Source organism: Anticarsia gemmatalis, chromosome 2 (genome assembly GCF_050436995.1).
Source record: "Anticarsia gemmatalis isolate Benzon Research Colony breed Stoneville strain chromosome 2, ilAntGemm2 primary, whole genome shotgun sequence".
Classification (NCBI taxonomy): Eukaryota; Metazoa; Arthropoda; class Insecta; order Lepidoptera; family Erebidae; genus Anticarsia; species Anticarsia gemmatalis.
The window spans coordinates 11494808-11511053 of NC_134746.1; the positions used below are offsets into that span (position 1 = coordinate 11494808).

Genomic DNA, 16246 nt, shown 5'->3' on the forward strand with positions numbered 1-16246 from the left:
TCTTGGTACGCCTTGGACTGATACTAACTAGTTGACCCCCGGTATCTGAGTACATTCAGCGGTAGTTTATCTATTCATTAGCGTATTTTTTGTATGAGTTTTGACGCTATTGAATAGATAAACTACCATTAAATTTCAGATTTCCTCAGAAACCGGGGTTGTGATTTATCAATAGTTTAACTTATTCAGTTAAGTTGTCGATCAATGAGTATAAATGCTATGCATAAGGCTTTGGCCTTATGCATAGCATTTCATAGCATAGAACTTCTCTCTTTATTTGAAAGAGAGAAGTTCTTCTTCATAAAACTAAATAAAGCTGTATTTTCAAACAAATATCTCACATAGTCCGCTCAACACGACACAGACAACTGTGTCGTATAACTTTTTTTAGACGAACCATAGTTAATCTTGCGACGTCAAATCAGGATCGTAATCCATCATCAATTACGCCATTCTATTTGCGTTCATACATTTAATTGTTTTAGTATTTTTCGTGTAAGTGCTAAAATTGTATTTTAATTAATCGTTGGGACGAACTGTTGCGTGGATGCGACGTGAGTAATGGCTACATTGATTTGAGGTAATTGTCATGCGCGCGCGCATTGTGAACACCATATTTTGAGTTAAGTAGAGACACTTTCTAGTGTCTCTTATGGTATGCAAATTAAAAGCAATATAGTAATTAAGACCAGGTAATTGTGTAAAAGAATGTTGCCGAATTTTATATCACATTAAGAAAGTGTTTTTTCTAGCAAGCGATAATGTCTCGTCTGCGGTAGTACCCGTTAAAAGCTTTCATTCTTACAGGGTTGTGAGTGTGGTGTGGTGCTGGGGCTGGTGATATAATCGTGAGTATAAATGTGCAATTTAAATGTCAACTTATTAAAATTTTGCATCGTTTTTTTATATTTCTGGGCGTAAAGGTGTCTCAACATCTTCTCCACTGATGGGCACCATACCGGATGATGTAGTGACAAATGGATACGTTCACGCGTTATTGAGCCGCCATCCCTCTCAAATGAACTTGTACACACAAGACCACACCGTGGCCAAATTCATTAGTAACATTTACTTGAGCTCCGAGAATTATGAGCCTAATATGATTTATTGGCTCTTTCGTCTACTCTACTGAAAAAAGAATGTAAATATTTTGAAATTTCAATAGCCAGAATCAGTTAAAGTTGCTAGGTACGTTCAACTGTCACAAAACTTACTTTTATTTCATTTCGGGATTGAACACTTCGTGGCTCCACTTTAGAAGCGTTATTTAAAACAGAAAGGAAGAGCTGATGATTGAATAAAAAACTAACAATTTTAATATAGGCTTAAGGGCTTGAGGCTAGCTTAACATTTACCATTAGAACTGTAAAAAATATGTAATTACAATCGATTGTTACGAATAGTGCTACGAAACTCGCGTAGCATCTTATTAATTTAAACTTGACTAGTAGATGCAATACAAAAGTTGTAGACTATCTACAATGTAGGTAGGTAGTTCACATTCATATGCTTTGTAATTGGTCATCTATTATTTCTATTGTTGGCGACTCTATGTCAAAAGCACTTGCAGTTCTCAATCGTAAGATACGATCATGAGTTATGATTCGAATTAAATTTCATAGAGCTAATCATATCCCTGTGATGTCAGAACGAATATTTGAACATGTGGTGTCAGGCTAAAAACCTAATAATAATAATATTGGCAACATTTAAATCCTAAATCTAATTATGTTTCTCTTTAATGTTGATCGGTTTACTAAAGAACATGACGAGATTAGTACGGTCTCGTTACGCGCATGCGCAAACGAGCTGTCTTGCGCCCGCGCCACGCGAGCTTCCCGCCGACAACTGTCACCCCCAATTATGGCCGCCATGACACTTCGGCGCGCTTGCATTTGAATATAGAACGTTTGGTTCAAAGGAATCCTCATTTTAATATTTCGTTTTGGCTCTCTGAATATTCCGAATGTGTATCCCTTGTAAATAATCAATTAAATATGTCCTCATATTGTAAACATTTCAGCAGATCTAATTAATCGTAAAGTCTCATGAAAATAATAGTTTTATTACCTATTTTCAAAATAAATTCATAAAATGGGTGTACTTCATATCAGATAGCTGGAAATACACTGAACAATATGAAGTTAGAATAGAGAGCTGTGGGATTTTATAATTTACTGTAACAGCTGAATAATGTAATGAATATTCTATGAGTACCTACAGTAATTTAATTTGGATGTGATACATCTAACATCTGGGCACTGAACGGTTCTTAATGGCTCTACCAAAAGCATGTCGAAAGAAATTGTACGTTGATTGACATCAGTTCAGCAGGAATTCCAAAAATTCTATCGCAATATTTTTCAGAAGCAGTTACTTTTGTCTGACTTTATGTCTTTATCAGCTACTTCACTTTTTTAATAACTAAGAATCAAACAGATTTTATGAGCACGAAGTACATAGGTAAGTAGGTAGTCGGAAAAAGCTGGACGAATATGATACAATATTTTCTCCAAAATAAGATTGCATTGGTATTCACTCTACGTCTAGGAACTAAAGCTGGAGCTACAAAACTACGTAGGTAGTAAAAGAAAAGTTGAAATATTTCTATACATGAACACTAGATAGGGACGCATATGTTTTTTACAATAGAAAACATTTATAAACCTTCCGATATTAAAATACATAATGTATAGAATGTCGCATCTGGCACGACGAGTGTACGCAACGCTACGCTTCAGGCGTTTTTCAACATTTCACACTAATTCGAAGCGACGGGTCGCCGCTTCTATTCCCGGCAGACAGGAAGGTATGGGACTCACTCGAATTTAATACACACGTACACATAAATATTCTGATTATGTTTAATTTATAATTTGTAGACGCGATGATGGCATAATTGAACGAATCAAATATTACGTTTTATTTGTTATTTTGTCAAATGAAATGCCGCAAGATCGCGTATAATTCTGAATTAAATGTCACATGTCTACCACTTCTATTTCAATTTTCAAAAACAACAATATATACGATCTCTATGTAAGAGATAGAATTAAAAAAAAAGGTGGTAAGAATTGGTGAGTGAATTTTACCTTCAAGATTCGTGCTTTGAAATTTCTGAGTCGTGTATCTGTATTTAGAGTCTAGAGTCTAGACTCTAGGCAGTCTGTGATTATTGCGTCAGCATTTCTTAAAAAGGCCAAATTTCATAATGAATACGGTCAATTATTCTGTTCGGTCATTACGATTTAAATCGATTGCCTGTCAAATTTAATAAAAAATACGAAATATCGTATAAATAATTGGCGTGTACATTCATCTCGTTTCGAACTGTGATTTCAGAAACAAGAATTACAACAATTTGTTACTCAGATTTATTAAGTTTTTGATCCTTTGTAATATAATTTGCGATTTAAAAATTACTTGGATACACCTACCTATTTAATAGAACAGCATTGAATAATTTGAAAATGAACAATTGTTTAAAGAATTATAGAATCACAAAAGCTTATTCTGATGACTTTAGTGTATTAAGATGTTTCACAGTCGTTCAAGATCGTTTTTAAAAATAATTTCCAAATGAAAACGGACAGCAAGTTGGCGATGCTCTCTCCTGGCATGATTTACATGATCTATCCGATTATCTTTGAGAGGTTTATAAGACATGACATCTATAATACATTGTGTAAGTAAGAATAACGAATAAAAATAGCTAATTAAATTGTTGGATGGGTACCCAAAATGTATGTAAATGTAGAATAGAAATCGGTTGCTAATAAAATACATGAACTTACAACGATTCTTAGATTAGCTCAGCACACTTAGATACATGTAACAATCAGGGAAAGCCTTTGGAAAGTGTTTTTGTCGGCAATTTGTTCCTTTACATAACATCATATGAGCAATTATTAAGTACTTTTAATTATTAAAAACAATCACGAAAATTAAAAATGAAAAGGCATTTGATGAAATTAATCATGGAATAAATACAATAGAATTTCCGTTTTCCCAATTAACCCTTATCCGTTAGTCTTTAAATCCGAATTCAAATCGATACCTTCAGCGCATAAAGTCGTAACACCCTTTTTATCGAAAATTTATTTTGCACTCTATCATAATAACGGGTATGAGTTTAATAAGATCCCTGAAATCAGAGGTACAAACTTCGAAATACCACCGCGCGGTAACTTTTATAATATACGACCATATGCCTTCATAAAACTTGTTAATTAAAAGTCATTAATACTATTCTGATTTCAGGAATTTACATGATATTAAAAGCTAAACAAAAAGTATTAAGTACTTACTTTCGACGAACAATCCGGATTTCAACTAGTGACCCAATAATATAAGTAGGTAGAGCACGTCTGCGCGACTCACTTACTTTCCGCACATCTAACTTTTTAGATAATAAAAACTAATTTCCACATCCGCAACGCAACATTTCAACAACATAAACTTATCACAACCAATTACTTAAAAACTTTATGTTCATTTTCTTTTGAACGCTATAAATAATACACGTTGACGTGTCAATTATTGTCCGTATCGTTTCCCGCTCAAAATATTTTACTTTTTTTCACAGGCGGGCCAAAGCAAACCACGCCTCGCGGCCTCTGAAACAAAATTCAAAATTAGATCATGCTGAAACTCCCTCTATTAAATATTCGATACAAAACTAATCTTGCTAACAAGAAGATTAGGACTAGTTTCCATTAACCAAAACTAACTGATATTTAGGATCTACAAAGGCAATTTGACATCTAAGTTCCTAAACATAGAGGCGAAAATTAACTTTTCTTCTGAAACAAGTAGGTGTGTCCACAAGGGACGTTTACTGCATATTTTTTGGTACAGGCACACACATGTTGATTTTGAGATGAAGTAGCGAAGCAGCCAGATCGCGGCACAGACTCCATTAGTTCGCACATTAGTATGAGTTAGCCGAATTATTTAATTAAATAAAGTAATTCAATAAGCGAGTGAATTAATAACAATTATTCGGTTTGGCCGCGTTCGATCGGCGCCAGAGTGGACGCGGGGAGATTTTATTTTGAACAAATGTGACAGTGTTTACGAGATAATAGAGTAAATTAATTAAATTCTTGACTTTTCTGACTTGGTGTGGCAAAATTTGGTGCTATGGAGCAAAATAAAGGTGAGTCAATACTAAATGCCTTACTAAATATCTTCTACGCGGTGTCTACGCGCTTGCTACGATGTTTGATAAAAGCAACTTTAAAATTTTTTTAAATTTTCATTTATGTGCAATGACAAATTAAAAACAGAACTTAGGAGAGTTAGAATAAGCAAAAAAAATAACAAATTTAGGGTGGATCTTTAAATATGTGGTTTACTTACTACGTGTTCAATTTGCTGCATACATACGTCCAAGACTCTACGAGTATCTTAATTCGCGTGTACTTTTCGTTACTTATACTACGGACTCAAAATACTGGTAGATAAAAAAGCCACAGTACTGCACAGACTTACTTTCATGATTGATGAAAAACAAAACAGGTTTTGAAAAATAAGTATTAGGTGCAGTCTTAACAACAATAACTAAAAATAATTATAACACGAGAAATTAAGTTAAAGTGTAATTTTTTTCTATCTAAAGATCATTTAATTTAAGTAGGTACATACAATTAAAGGTCTAGAAATAAACATAAACTAGTAGCTACTAGCTAACCTTCAGGCCCTTCAGTTCAGAGGACCATGAAAACCGTTTCCACGTGTAGTCATGTAATCGATAGTGTTGCGCGCGCGCCGCCACACAACGATCTACAGTGAAAAGCCGCCGGTGCGTGTGCGATCTTCAACAAACCTTCTTTTGTCTGTTATGTACTTAGATTTGTTTTATTATATTCGCAACAGTAGGTATTAGGAATATGTTTGCAGAATATACACGAAATCCTATTTAAAATCATTGGAAACATAAAAAAACAAGTACGTTCGACAGGAATAGTAAATATGTAGGTGCATAAACATTAAGTAGTTCATCAATTTTAAGCATATTTGTTTCAGACCAAACTAAACGACAGTCTTTACAAGGTGACAATAGGAATACCATTATTTATTATTTGCGAATAAAATATAATATTTTTTTATCACAAAACATTAATCTTTGCCAATTTTCCCAGATGTTCTGAACACACGGCAACAAGCACCGAAGAACTACGAACCGAAGCCACAAAACCCGGTCAACTACAATGTGAATCCTGGCAACTACACTGAGAACAACCACAACCTCTTCCAAATGATCAAGTGTCACGAAGACAGCTTACTTCGACTCCACCACCTCACAGCTGGACGGCAGATCAACAGTACCTACGAACCGAGTTATCAAAACGACCTCACCTGGTACCCTAAAGACTTGCAAAGACCATACATCAAACCAGTAGACTATTTAGCTTACGAAGACATGAGAAGGAAGTACGAAGACAAGAGTACGAAAGAGAGAGAGAATCATAAAGAGTCAGAGGAAGAAAGAGATGTAAAATCGGATGAGAGGAAGAAACCTAGGAGGAACAGAACGACGTTCACGAGCCAACAGCTAGCGGCGTTGGAGAAAGTGTTCGAGAAGACACACTATCCTGATGCTTTTGTAAGAGAAGATTTAGCTGCTAGGGTTAACTTGACTGAAGCTAGAGTTCAGGTAAGTGATTAAACATGCGTATTGTAAGTAAAAGTTAGGGACCTCAACCAAAACTATCTATAAGTGTTATGGATACATCGACCATATCGACCGTATATCGAAATTTATGTTTATTATGTATATAATTTATTACGTTTTCCCGCGATTTAATAAAGCCGACAATATTTTCATTAGGTTTTTAAAAATATGTCGCTAAATATGCAAGTGTCTTGTAATGTGCAAACACAGTAGCTTATCAACTTGTATATTCATCAAAATTACGATTGTCGTTGTTCTCAGGTATGGTTCCAGAACAGACGAGCGAAATTTCGAAGAAACGAAAGGTCAGCACTGTCCAACCACAGAAGTTCCACTAGCCAGAGTTCACCGGAGCCCATCGCGGTTCCAATAGGGATTCCTCATCAGGGGGACCCGAGGCAGGACTTCACACGCAACGCCAAGGAACCATGGCTGCACCACTTTCAAGCCAATAATTTGAACTTGAACCTAGGAATTCCGATAACAAATAGTGGGCTATACCAAAACGATTATTCATTGATGATGCAGAATGTCGGCAACAGGCAATATGTCCCAAACTCGAACACTCTCATGGGTCAAAGTGTGGTCAGTTATGGGGGTACAAGTGATAATGGTTATGGATCTTGCGCGCTAATCGGCGGTTATAGTGGATCATTGCAATCAGCTCATCACGGATCCTATAATCTTAACTTACGGTTGAGACCTCATGATTTCAGTATTAATAATATAGCTCTGTAAAAAAAATATTACTTACCACTTATTTATTGTTAATTTGTCGATTTGGATACCATTAATAGGTACACAATTTATTATTCTCATTTGAATGTAAAATTAACTCTATGTTTCAACCCAATGCATCCAGTGCGGTTCTTGAAACAAAGTGTTTGTTATCTAATAAAAAATATTATTATTTTAATAAATAAACAATAATGTTAGTAAATGTAAATATAATATAAAATGTGATGAAAAATGTTGCCTTTTATTTACTTATATACAATTTTTTTATAACCTACATATTTTAAAGAGTGATCGATGGCTCGAAAGTCGGGAGTTCAAATTAAAACCTCAATCACTTGTCAGATTCTATCAAATGTCAAAAAATCTAAAATCTAAATTTCTCTAGGAGCGAGGGAAAATCATTTATTTATTTTTTTACAAGGAAATTATCTATTATTAGATTGTTTTTAGTTCTGAAATTGGCATAAGAAGGCGTTAAGGAAGAGAAAGACACCATAAAACAACAATGATCTGCTATAAAACTTTATTTATTCTTCTGTCGTTTACTGTGGTTACCCATGCCGCATACAATTATTATTTTGAGAAAAAGAAAAAGCCGAAGAGAGAAATTCACGATGCTATAATGTTCTCCTACGACGCTGAATGTCTGACGACTAGTAAATATTCACGTTGCAAGGTGACGAAGAGTATGGACAGACTGTTGTATTATTTGAACCAGCCTAAGTATAACTTGGACGTATGTATGTACGTGCTCACAAATGTGGAATTAACAAAGACTCTCATAGCTCTGAATTACAGAGGTATCAAAATAAGAATTATAGCTGATGCTGACATGGCATATGCACCTGGAAGCAATATAAGAAAGTTTTCAAAGTGTGGAATACCTGTGAGGTGGATGAAATCAACAAATTTGATGCATCATAAATTCTGCTTAATTGATACACTAAGTCAGAATACTGATGTTACTCCATTGCTGATGGTTGGCTCCTTGAACTGGACTAATCAAGCACTGTGTGGCAACAATGAGAATTGCTTAATCACATCACAGGAACAACTAATAAAAAAATACCAAGCAGAATTTGACAAACTCTGGGACCTGTTCAAACCAATTGTTGAATAGCTTAATACTTAATCATCGATTTAAAAAAGTAAAAACTAAAGGGTATTAGTAATTGTAGTTAAACTGCAATCATAACTATATAAGTTTTAAACCTATATTAATTAAGCATGACCAAAGGATGGTGTGTAATTGGTATTTTTTGTTTCTAAAACTATTTTTTTTTATTGACCTAAAGAAACTAATATGATAAATAGGCAATGGCTTAGCAAATTTGATTCAATTGCAAGGGCTGTTGAATATTGTTTAAGTTTAAAATTCTTTTTTCTTTTTCATTTAAACTATTTTGTGTACCTATTATATTAATTATTATTTTTTATAAGATTCTATGACTTCAATTAGACTCGCTAGATAAATATAATAGATCTGTAAGTTTGTTTGTGAAGGAAGAGCAGTTATTTTTATGTTTCATGAAAATATATACCACTGGAAGTAAAACAACTTTGAAATTTCATAAAATTTAAACAATCACATGATCTTTCCTGTGATGTAGCATCTAAGATATATTTTTTTTGTATTGCCTGAGAACAAATAAGTGCTCAGAAACTATTGCTTTCATTAATTCAAATGTTTTTTTTAATTTTTGAAAACATTCTTGTTTATTTTTGCAGTTTATAATCTCATGTGTTCAGATGCTGGGAATACTTTTACTGCTGAAATATGTAGTTGAAATGTGTAAGTTAATCTTGAATGTCGATAATTTGTGTGTTAAGTAAGACTAGTATTAAGAATAAAGTGATTTAATACTCTACTTTTGGTTTTTTGTTTCCCACCTTTAAAACAAAAATTGTCTTAGAATAAATCAGTTTTTATCAAGTTATAGTGAATTCGCTCTTATGGCTACTACAGACATGTCGGCGGCAATGCTGCCGGCACAAGCCGCGCATAACTTTCAGCATCATGTGCATCTATAACTATGATAGGAACGTGCCTACTGACGCATGACGCCGGCAAGCCGCGTAAAACGCCTTCGTCCTCGGCGGACTTGACTGGCAGGCCTGCCGCCAGTACTGTGTGTAGGAACCCTTAGAGTAACGATGTAATTTTGATATCATGATTTATTTATTAGCATATTATTCTTAATTTGGTCCTACGTTAGTTCCGGTATTTTTCTCATTTTTTCAAGATGTTATTAAACGAAAGCTTAAAAATATTTTGTTTTGTAAAGATATGTTTCTAAACGATAAGACAAACGTCAAAACATGATAACAGCTTGATCGCTGATAAGAAATAGCAAACAAGTTCAAAGTCAAACTTTCTAAAACATTCGGGGCAAACATCGTCTGCCCTGTAGACAGGCTTCATTTTTTGGTTTCTTGGTTTATTTAGCAAAAATGGTGTCCGGGATTGTCGCTGGAAGACTCGCGTTGGTGACGGGTAAGTGATTTTTTTGTATAAAATCTAGTCATTTAAGATGAAACCAATAAGGCAAAGGCATCAGTAGTTATTCAAGAATTTGTTGACAGAAATCTGACTTGAATCATTAATTTAATTCTGTATTCAAAGCCGAGTTTTGTCGCAGGTAGGTATTTATACTTTTTACATAGTATTATCAACGTTTATCTTTTGTTTTTACTGAGTTGCCAGTAACCTTTTGCACACGTTTAGTTTTACATAACACTGGGATTACTGGATTTATTTTACAAGTAGGTACGACTTTTTTCATTACTTTATTACTTTATAAAATATAATATTCTTTTGGTTCACTTTCTCTCCTTAAAGAACAAGAACATTATGTATGTATGTAATCATCACTTTATTCTGGTAATAGTTTTATAAAATTGTTTAGAAATTAATATGTGTAGGTACATTTCTCATAATGTTTTAGAACAACAAATCACTAAAACAAAACATTATTGAAACTCCTAGGGTTATGATCAATTTGTAATTTACAGGTGCTGGTTCAGGAATAGGTCGCGCAGCCTGCCAGGTGCTGTCCCGAGAGGGAGCCACCGTCATAGCAGCAGATAGAAACTATGATTCCGCTGTAGAAACAATTAAAACTCACACAGCATTAGCATCAGGTTCCAATGGTAATTAAAATTAATAAACAGTGTGACTGTAGTAATGTATATTATGTTTATGTATGGCAATTAATTTTTCAATACATGCTCATGTAGGTTTACCTACTATCAATCAACATCATGTTATTTTAGTTACATAACACCTAGTTAATTATTTTATAGATAATGATAAGTAATATCAGTTTTATTACTATGTTGATATACCTTTGAGTGTTATAAAATTATAAATCCCTACACTTTGCTATCAGAAGATACACCTTGCAGGGTCTAGGCTTAGTTATTCTTTGAACAGATGAAAAGAGACATGATTCCTAAAAAGATAAGAGAATATTATGGAATCATAGCTGCAACACAGGTGGAAAAAATAATCTGGTAAATGTAAAAATTATGAGCAAGTTCAATTTACTGAAAATAAAAATATGAATAAACAACATAGATTAAATTTGAATAAGTAACAGTGATGTTTTTTATAGCAATCTTAGGGTGTTAAACCATCAAACCTATCTCAAAATTCCAGATGGAGACCACAGTGCAGTAGAACTGGATGTATCAGACTCAAGTGCTGTAAGGAATCTTCTTCAAACTACACTAGACCAATATAAAGCACCTCCGACCATCATAGTGAACTCTGCAGGCATCACCAGAGACAACTGGCTGTTGAAACTGTCTGAAGAAGATTATGATAGTGTACTTAGTGTAAATTTGAAGGTGAGACATTATTAATTATTGTTAATTTAACTTAAACAATATTTACTTACTTTTTCTGCAACTTGTCACACTATGGCATTAGGTAAGAACGTTTGTGAATAAATCAATGTAGTACTTACTATATCCTAAAGCAGTTTTGTCCTTATAGTTAAATTACTAGCTGCTGGACCAAATAATACTAGGGTTTCCAGGATTTGAAAGGTGTCCAAAATACTGATGATAAGCGATCCACCCTTCACCAGCATGTTTTTATAGTTGGCTTAAACCTCTTGGCACCTAGATCGGTTAAAGCTTGAGAATGATTGAGATACTTTTTTATAATTATTTCTATATTTTCAGGGTACCTTCCTAGTGATGCAGACATTTGCTAAGGCTATGACTGAGACTGCCACACCTGGATCTATTATTAACATTTCTAGTATCGTCGGTAAATACGGCAATATGGGTTAGTATCCTTTACCCTCACATTATGAGTTTATTTGGCGATTTGGCCAGGAGAATGAGTACAATTTGAACTTCTATCCATTCATCATAATAATATTATGAACTTGAATTGTTCCAGGTCAAACAAATTATGCTGGCAGTAAGGCAGGTGTAGTTGCCATGACACAATCAGCTGCTAAAGAGTTAGGCAGATTTAATATTAGGTAACAATGCCTCAATTATTTTTTGAGCTATATTAATAAACTAAATAAACAATTAAATCACCTAGTTTTATTTTCCAGGGTGAATGCAATCCTGCCTGGATTCATAGACACGCCTATTATAAAGACTGTTCCTGACAAAGTGGTGCAAGGCATGTTGAAATTGGTGCCATTGGGTCGCCTTGGTTTGCCTTCTGGTATGTACACATACATAATATATGTATACTTACACATTATATTTCAAGTGTTCTGTAAAATATGAAGTTGCATTGATTACACATTTGTGCTATTTTCCTGCGTATTCCTGTAATTTTCTAACGATTCACGTGACTCCGGTTTCTGAGGTACATTAATAAGCGGCAGTTTATCTAATCAATGACTTTTATTACAAAAAACGCTTTTAAATAGATAAACTACCGCTAAATGTACTAACTGCTTAAAGTTAAATAAATGTCATCTTTTTTACAGAGGTAGCAGAGCTGATAACTTTCTTAAGTTCGAACAAGAGTTCCTTCATCACTGGCGCTGCTATCGATGTCACTGGTGGCTTCTAACCTGACTAACGACTTTTTACAGTCCTGTAAAAGTGTTTGTCGTCACCAGATTACAATACTAGGCATTTTATTAAACTCAATCATCACAAAAATTGTTCAACAATGTTATATATGTTAACCAGTGCCTTATCTTAATGATCAAATTTTATTCTAAGTATTCCTCAAGTTAAGGATTTTATTATATTTTTTATGTACTTGGATTGTTCTTTGGGTATGGTTAAGATTTGTAGTTAGTAAGTTCAATGGTTGTTGAGGCTTTGCTGTTTGCCAGTCCTTCCTAGTCTATCATTTTAGATTTAGTAATGGTTACAATTTTTTATACTTAATGAAATTGATACTTAAGCTATAAATATGACGAGTATTTTTCACACAAATCGTCGTGTATTAAATGCACCAGATAGATCCTCCACTGCATAAGTCTGCTTAACATTATATTATACTTATGTAGCGTTAATAACTCTTATTAAAGTTTTAATCATAACATTTTAAAATAAATAGTTTGTTATGCAATCCTGTGCCTTAAATATTTTTTGTGCGTTACGACGAACGATGTGTGAAAATATCCGCGTATATAGAGCCTGATAATTATTGGTAAATGATACTTATTTGAATGTCTACAATATGATTGGTCTTTACAAGAAGAAACTTATTTCTTCCTCTCTGTGATATTTTTGTACAACACTTTATATCGAATGTTATAATAGTTACCCACTTGATTGAGAATAAAGGTTTTGTATGTTATATGTTTGTTTTTTATTTCATTCAAAATAACTTGAAAACTTACTATTTCTATCTTATCTATATAAATTAATATACTTCTTATGTGTAATCTCTAGTGGAGAATTTACTTATTTCCCATGACATGAAAACAAATGTCATGAATATTATGTATCTGTACTTAATTTTTATCATGATTGCATTATTTCTACTTTTCAAATAAAAATAAGTATGTGGTATTAGAATAAGAAACTACAATAAAATGCTTTATGTGTAAACTTTATTGATCTATGCTTTCTTAACACCTTTTAACTTATTCTTCTTCAGCTCTGCTTTATTCTTCTGTCTCTTATCTCTCATGAAGGTCCTGTACTCTGTCTTCCTCTTCTCATCAACTATCTCTTTGTATTTCTTCTTGTTGTACTTCTGGAACTCGGCATCTGCTAGCAGCTCGTCAACCATAGTGCGTTTCCTTTGCTTTCTTGTTAGTCTTTCGTTAACGTGGTCTAGAGGAGAATCCATGATGCGACCCACCTGAGAAACAAGAAAAAATCTTGTTTGAGAAAGTTTCATAGAAGTTTGTATCAATGACATGAAATTTATATAGTCCTTACTTGTTAAAGTGAGATATTGTTGTTGAAGACAATAATAAGTTTAGTCAATTCTTGCTCTAGTAACCACACTTATGTACTTGGCACATTTAGAAGAAGATATAAGCAATTATAGAAACAAATCATGACATAACATTAGTCTTGACTATTGACATCAAGTTCAATACAAAACACTGGGCTTAATGATATTTCATGAAACTTAACTTTTTTAGGTAATAAAAACAACAATCATATTTTGTAATGTATATCTCACCTGAAAGTACTTAGGTAACACTTCCATATCATTCTTCTTGTAGAAGTGCTTGGGGTCTAGCGCTGACCTCATCTTGAGGACTTGCAAGTCATTCTTTAGTTCTTCATTGATCTCTGGTGCTGGCAGGTTGAACCATCCTGGTCCTTTAGTCTTCTCTCGCTCTTTCTGTCATTTATAAAATAACATTATGCCTTTAACACTGAGATATTGTGTAGCAAAAATTACAGCAGATGCAGCAGTGACTGAAAATTGGAAGTCATTTTCCTACAGAATTTTTCGTTATATTTAGTTTGTCAGGTACCTAAATACTGTTGTATGAATACTAACTGAATCCTAGAGTCACTGACTGGCACATCCAAAAGGAGAGGGTCTCGCAGTAGACAGAAAAATTTTTATATCAATGAAAGATGCTATGAATATTCTTACCCTTCTAAGAGCCTTGAGTTTCTTGTCACTAACATTATAACTAGGCAAAGAGTGTTCTTTCTCCATGCCAGGTTTCAACACAGACTTCTTCATTTCTTTATCAACATCAACACCACCAAGATTTGACTTCAATTTGCCAGTCTCTAGGTCCAACTGTTCAAAATGGAACAACCTCCTTTTCTGTTCCTTTTTCAAAATAATTGATTGTGTCCACCCCAGGTCTTGGAAGAAGTCATCAAATAAATTGTCTATTTTCAAACTTTTTAATTTTAGTTGGAGTTCTTCTTCAGCGGCCTGTTGTTTGTCGAGCTCTTGTTTCTTCTTTTCGAATAAGTCTAGGATAGCTTTTTGTCTGTCTTCTTTGTCTGAAACATAAATAATATACGTACAGGAGAGGTGCAGATTACTAAAAATGAAATTCCTGCGGCTACTAGATTTCAAAAAGTACGAAACTTCACCTAGTTATGACAATGAAAAGATTTCAGAATTGTATTTAGTTTAAACTATAATGAAGTAATTGCTTTATAAAATAAAATAACTACAAAAAACTAACCTATAAAGTAAGGTTTGTCAGAGGCATCTATGAGTTCAGTTCTCACTTGGAGTTCTTCATCTCCAGCAGTATCTATAATAAAATCCATTTTGCTGCTTATCCCGTCATTAATGCATTAAAATTGCAAATATATTTTTAAAAACGCTTTTAAAATAAACAAACGTGGTTTTGACGTTTGAATACTGACTCGATAATAATGTCAGGCAGTGTCAGACACGGTGTTGCTTGTCAAAATAAGACGTTCAGAAACAGGTTGTTGAAATTTAGTTATTATTTTTTAATAGCAAGTCTGCTTTTAATTTAGGATTAAGTTTAGTAAATAAATAATTTATGTTATGATAACAAGTAATCTCATCTCGTATTTATTCAATATAAACGAACTATAGGTAAGTAATATAGAAGAAATTATAGTGAAAAAAAGTGATGGCCATATTCGACATAAAAAATTGAGGAGGAGACCTTTTAATGTAAAAATAGCTAATAAAAAAGTTAGCGTTAATGGCATTTTCTAACTTTTTTGAGCGATAATGGCCAGTATGCGGCCTGAAATATTCGTTATAACCTTCTTTTGTAATTTTTGATCAGAAGGAGTATGTATCTACTACGATCTGGTTCATCATTATTTTTATGTAAATAAAAATAATGATGAACCAGATAAAATATGTGAAATAGTTATAACATTCTTTATTATTTTAAGGTTTTATTAAAAGGGAAAGACATCGCTTTGTCTCCTCTAAACGTTCCATTTGCTAACTCAATTAATTTTATCATTGCGTGCATTCAATTACATAAATCCAGACACAACTCAAAACAAAATAAATAAGAAAAATAACATGGAAACAAAAAATAGGTACGATTTTCCGCAAGCATCTTTTCGTCACCTTTTCCTCAGAGAATTAATAATTCAAGGTCTACATTCAAGAACCGTGGTTAAGAGTTCTTTGAAGGGTCATTATTGTCGCGAAAGAGGTCAGAAGGACCCTCAACTGTGGGACAGGGTGCCAAAATTTCCACGTGGGTAATAATATGTTCTCTGTCTCCCTTTTCTGGCCCTACTTTGACACCTACATTAACGAGTACGTAGGCAATTTGTCTTATTTTTTTTGTTTTGAAGGTCAATTGCTCGGCAATGGTTCTATGACACCGTAGTAGCTATTAATGTGACATGAATTAGGATCAATCCGTGGGAAGCGTTGTTACAAAAGGAAACTGATTGTCTGTCGGT

At 33.6% G+C, this 16246-nt stretch overlaps 4 protein-coding genes across 4 annotated transcripts; 3 read left to right on the plus strand and 1 right to left on the minus strand.

The window, feature by feature from the left end:
- The first annotated feature begins 4892 nt into the window (after positions 1–4892).
- Positions 4893–7583, plus strand: LOC142978593 (uncharacterized). The gene is made up of 3 exons (XM_076123097.1): positions 4893–5158; positions 6144–6658; positions 6938–7583. Exons 1-3 carry the CDS (start codon positions 5143–5145, stop codon positions 7412–7414), a joined length of 1008 nt encoding a protein of 335 aa, XP_075979212.1. The 5' UTR covers positions 4893–5142; the 3' UTR covers positions 7415–7583.
- Positions 7584–7765: 182 nt separating this feature from the next.
- Positions 7766–9282, plus strand: LOC142984774 (uncharacterized). The gene has a single exon (XM_076132576.1). The coding sequence runs from the start codon at positions 7920–7922 to the stop codon at positions 8532–8534; it is 615 nt and encodes a 204-aa protein (XP_075988691.1). The 5' UTR covers positions 7766–7919; the 3' UTR covers positions 8535–9282.
- Positions 9283–9728: 446 nt separating this feature from the next.
- On the plus strand, positions 9729–13204 carry LOC142984768 (estradiol 17-beta-dehydrogenase 8). The gene is made up of 7 exons (XM_076132562.1): positions 9729–9908; positions 10427–10564; positions 11073–11263; positions 11603–11708; positions 11826–11910; positions 11989–12104; positions 12376–13204. Exons 1-7 carry the CDS (start codon positions 9866–9868, stop codon positions 12459–12461), a joined length of 765 nt encoding a protein of 254 aa, XP_075988677.1. The 5' UTR covers positions 9729–9865; the 3' UTR covers positions 12462–13204.
- A 234-nt stretch (positions 13205–13438) lies between these two features.
- On the minus strand, positions 13439–15227 carry LOC142978602 (deoxynucleotidyltransferase terminal-interacting protein 2). The gene is made up of 4 exons (XM_076123107.1): positions 15022–15227; positions 14469–14833; positions 14043–14207; positions 13439–13712 (listed from the first exon to the last, which is right to left on the minus strand). The coding sequence occupies exons 1-4, from the start codon at positions 15107–15109 to the stop codon at positions 13467–13469; spliced, it is 864 nt and encodes a 287-aa protein (XP_075979222.1). The 5' UTR covers positions 15110–15227; the 3' UTR covers positions 13439–13466.
- Between the last annotated feature and the right edge of the window lie 1019 nt (positions 15228–16246).

Coding starts and splice junctions, on each gene's coding strand:
- LOC142984768 (XM_076132562.1), top strand. CDS start 9,866: ATGGTGTCCGGGATTGTCGCTGGAAGACTCGCGTTGGTGACGG. Junction 11,264..11,602: donor TACTTAGTGTAAATTTGAAG/GTGAGACATTAT, acceptor CTATATTTTCAG/GGTACCTTCCTAGTGATGCA. Junction 11,709..11,825: donor CGGTAAATACGGCAATATGG/GTTAGTATCCTT, acceptor GAATTGTTCCAG/GTCAAACAAATTATGCTGGC.
- LOC142984774 (XM_076132576.1), top strand. CDS start 7,920: ATGATCTGCTATAAAACTTTATTTATTCTTCTGTCGTTTACTGTGGTT.
- LOC142978593 (XM_076123097.1), top strand. Junction 6,659..6,937: donor TGACTGAAGCTAGAGTTCAG/GTAAGTGATTAA, acceptor CGTTGTTCTCAG/GTATGGTTCCAGAACAGACG.
- LOC142978602 (XM_076123107.1), bottom strand. CDS start 15,109: ATGGATTTTATTATAGATACTGCTGGAGATGAAGAACTCCAAGTGAGA. Junction 14,834..15,021: donor TGACAAACCTTACTTTATAG/GTTAGTTTTTTG, acceptor TTTATGTTTCAG/ACAAAGAAGACAGACAAAAA. Junction 13,713..14,042: donor TGTTACCTAAGTACTTTCAG/GTGAGATATACA, acceptor CTTGTTTCTCAG/GTGGGTCGCATCATGGATTC.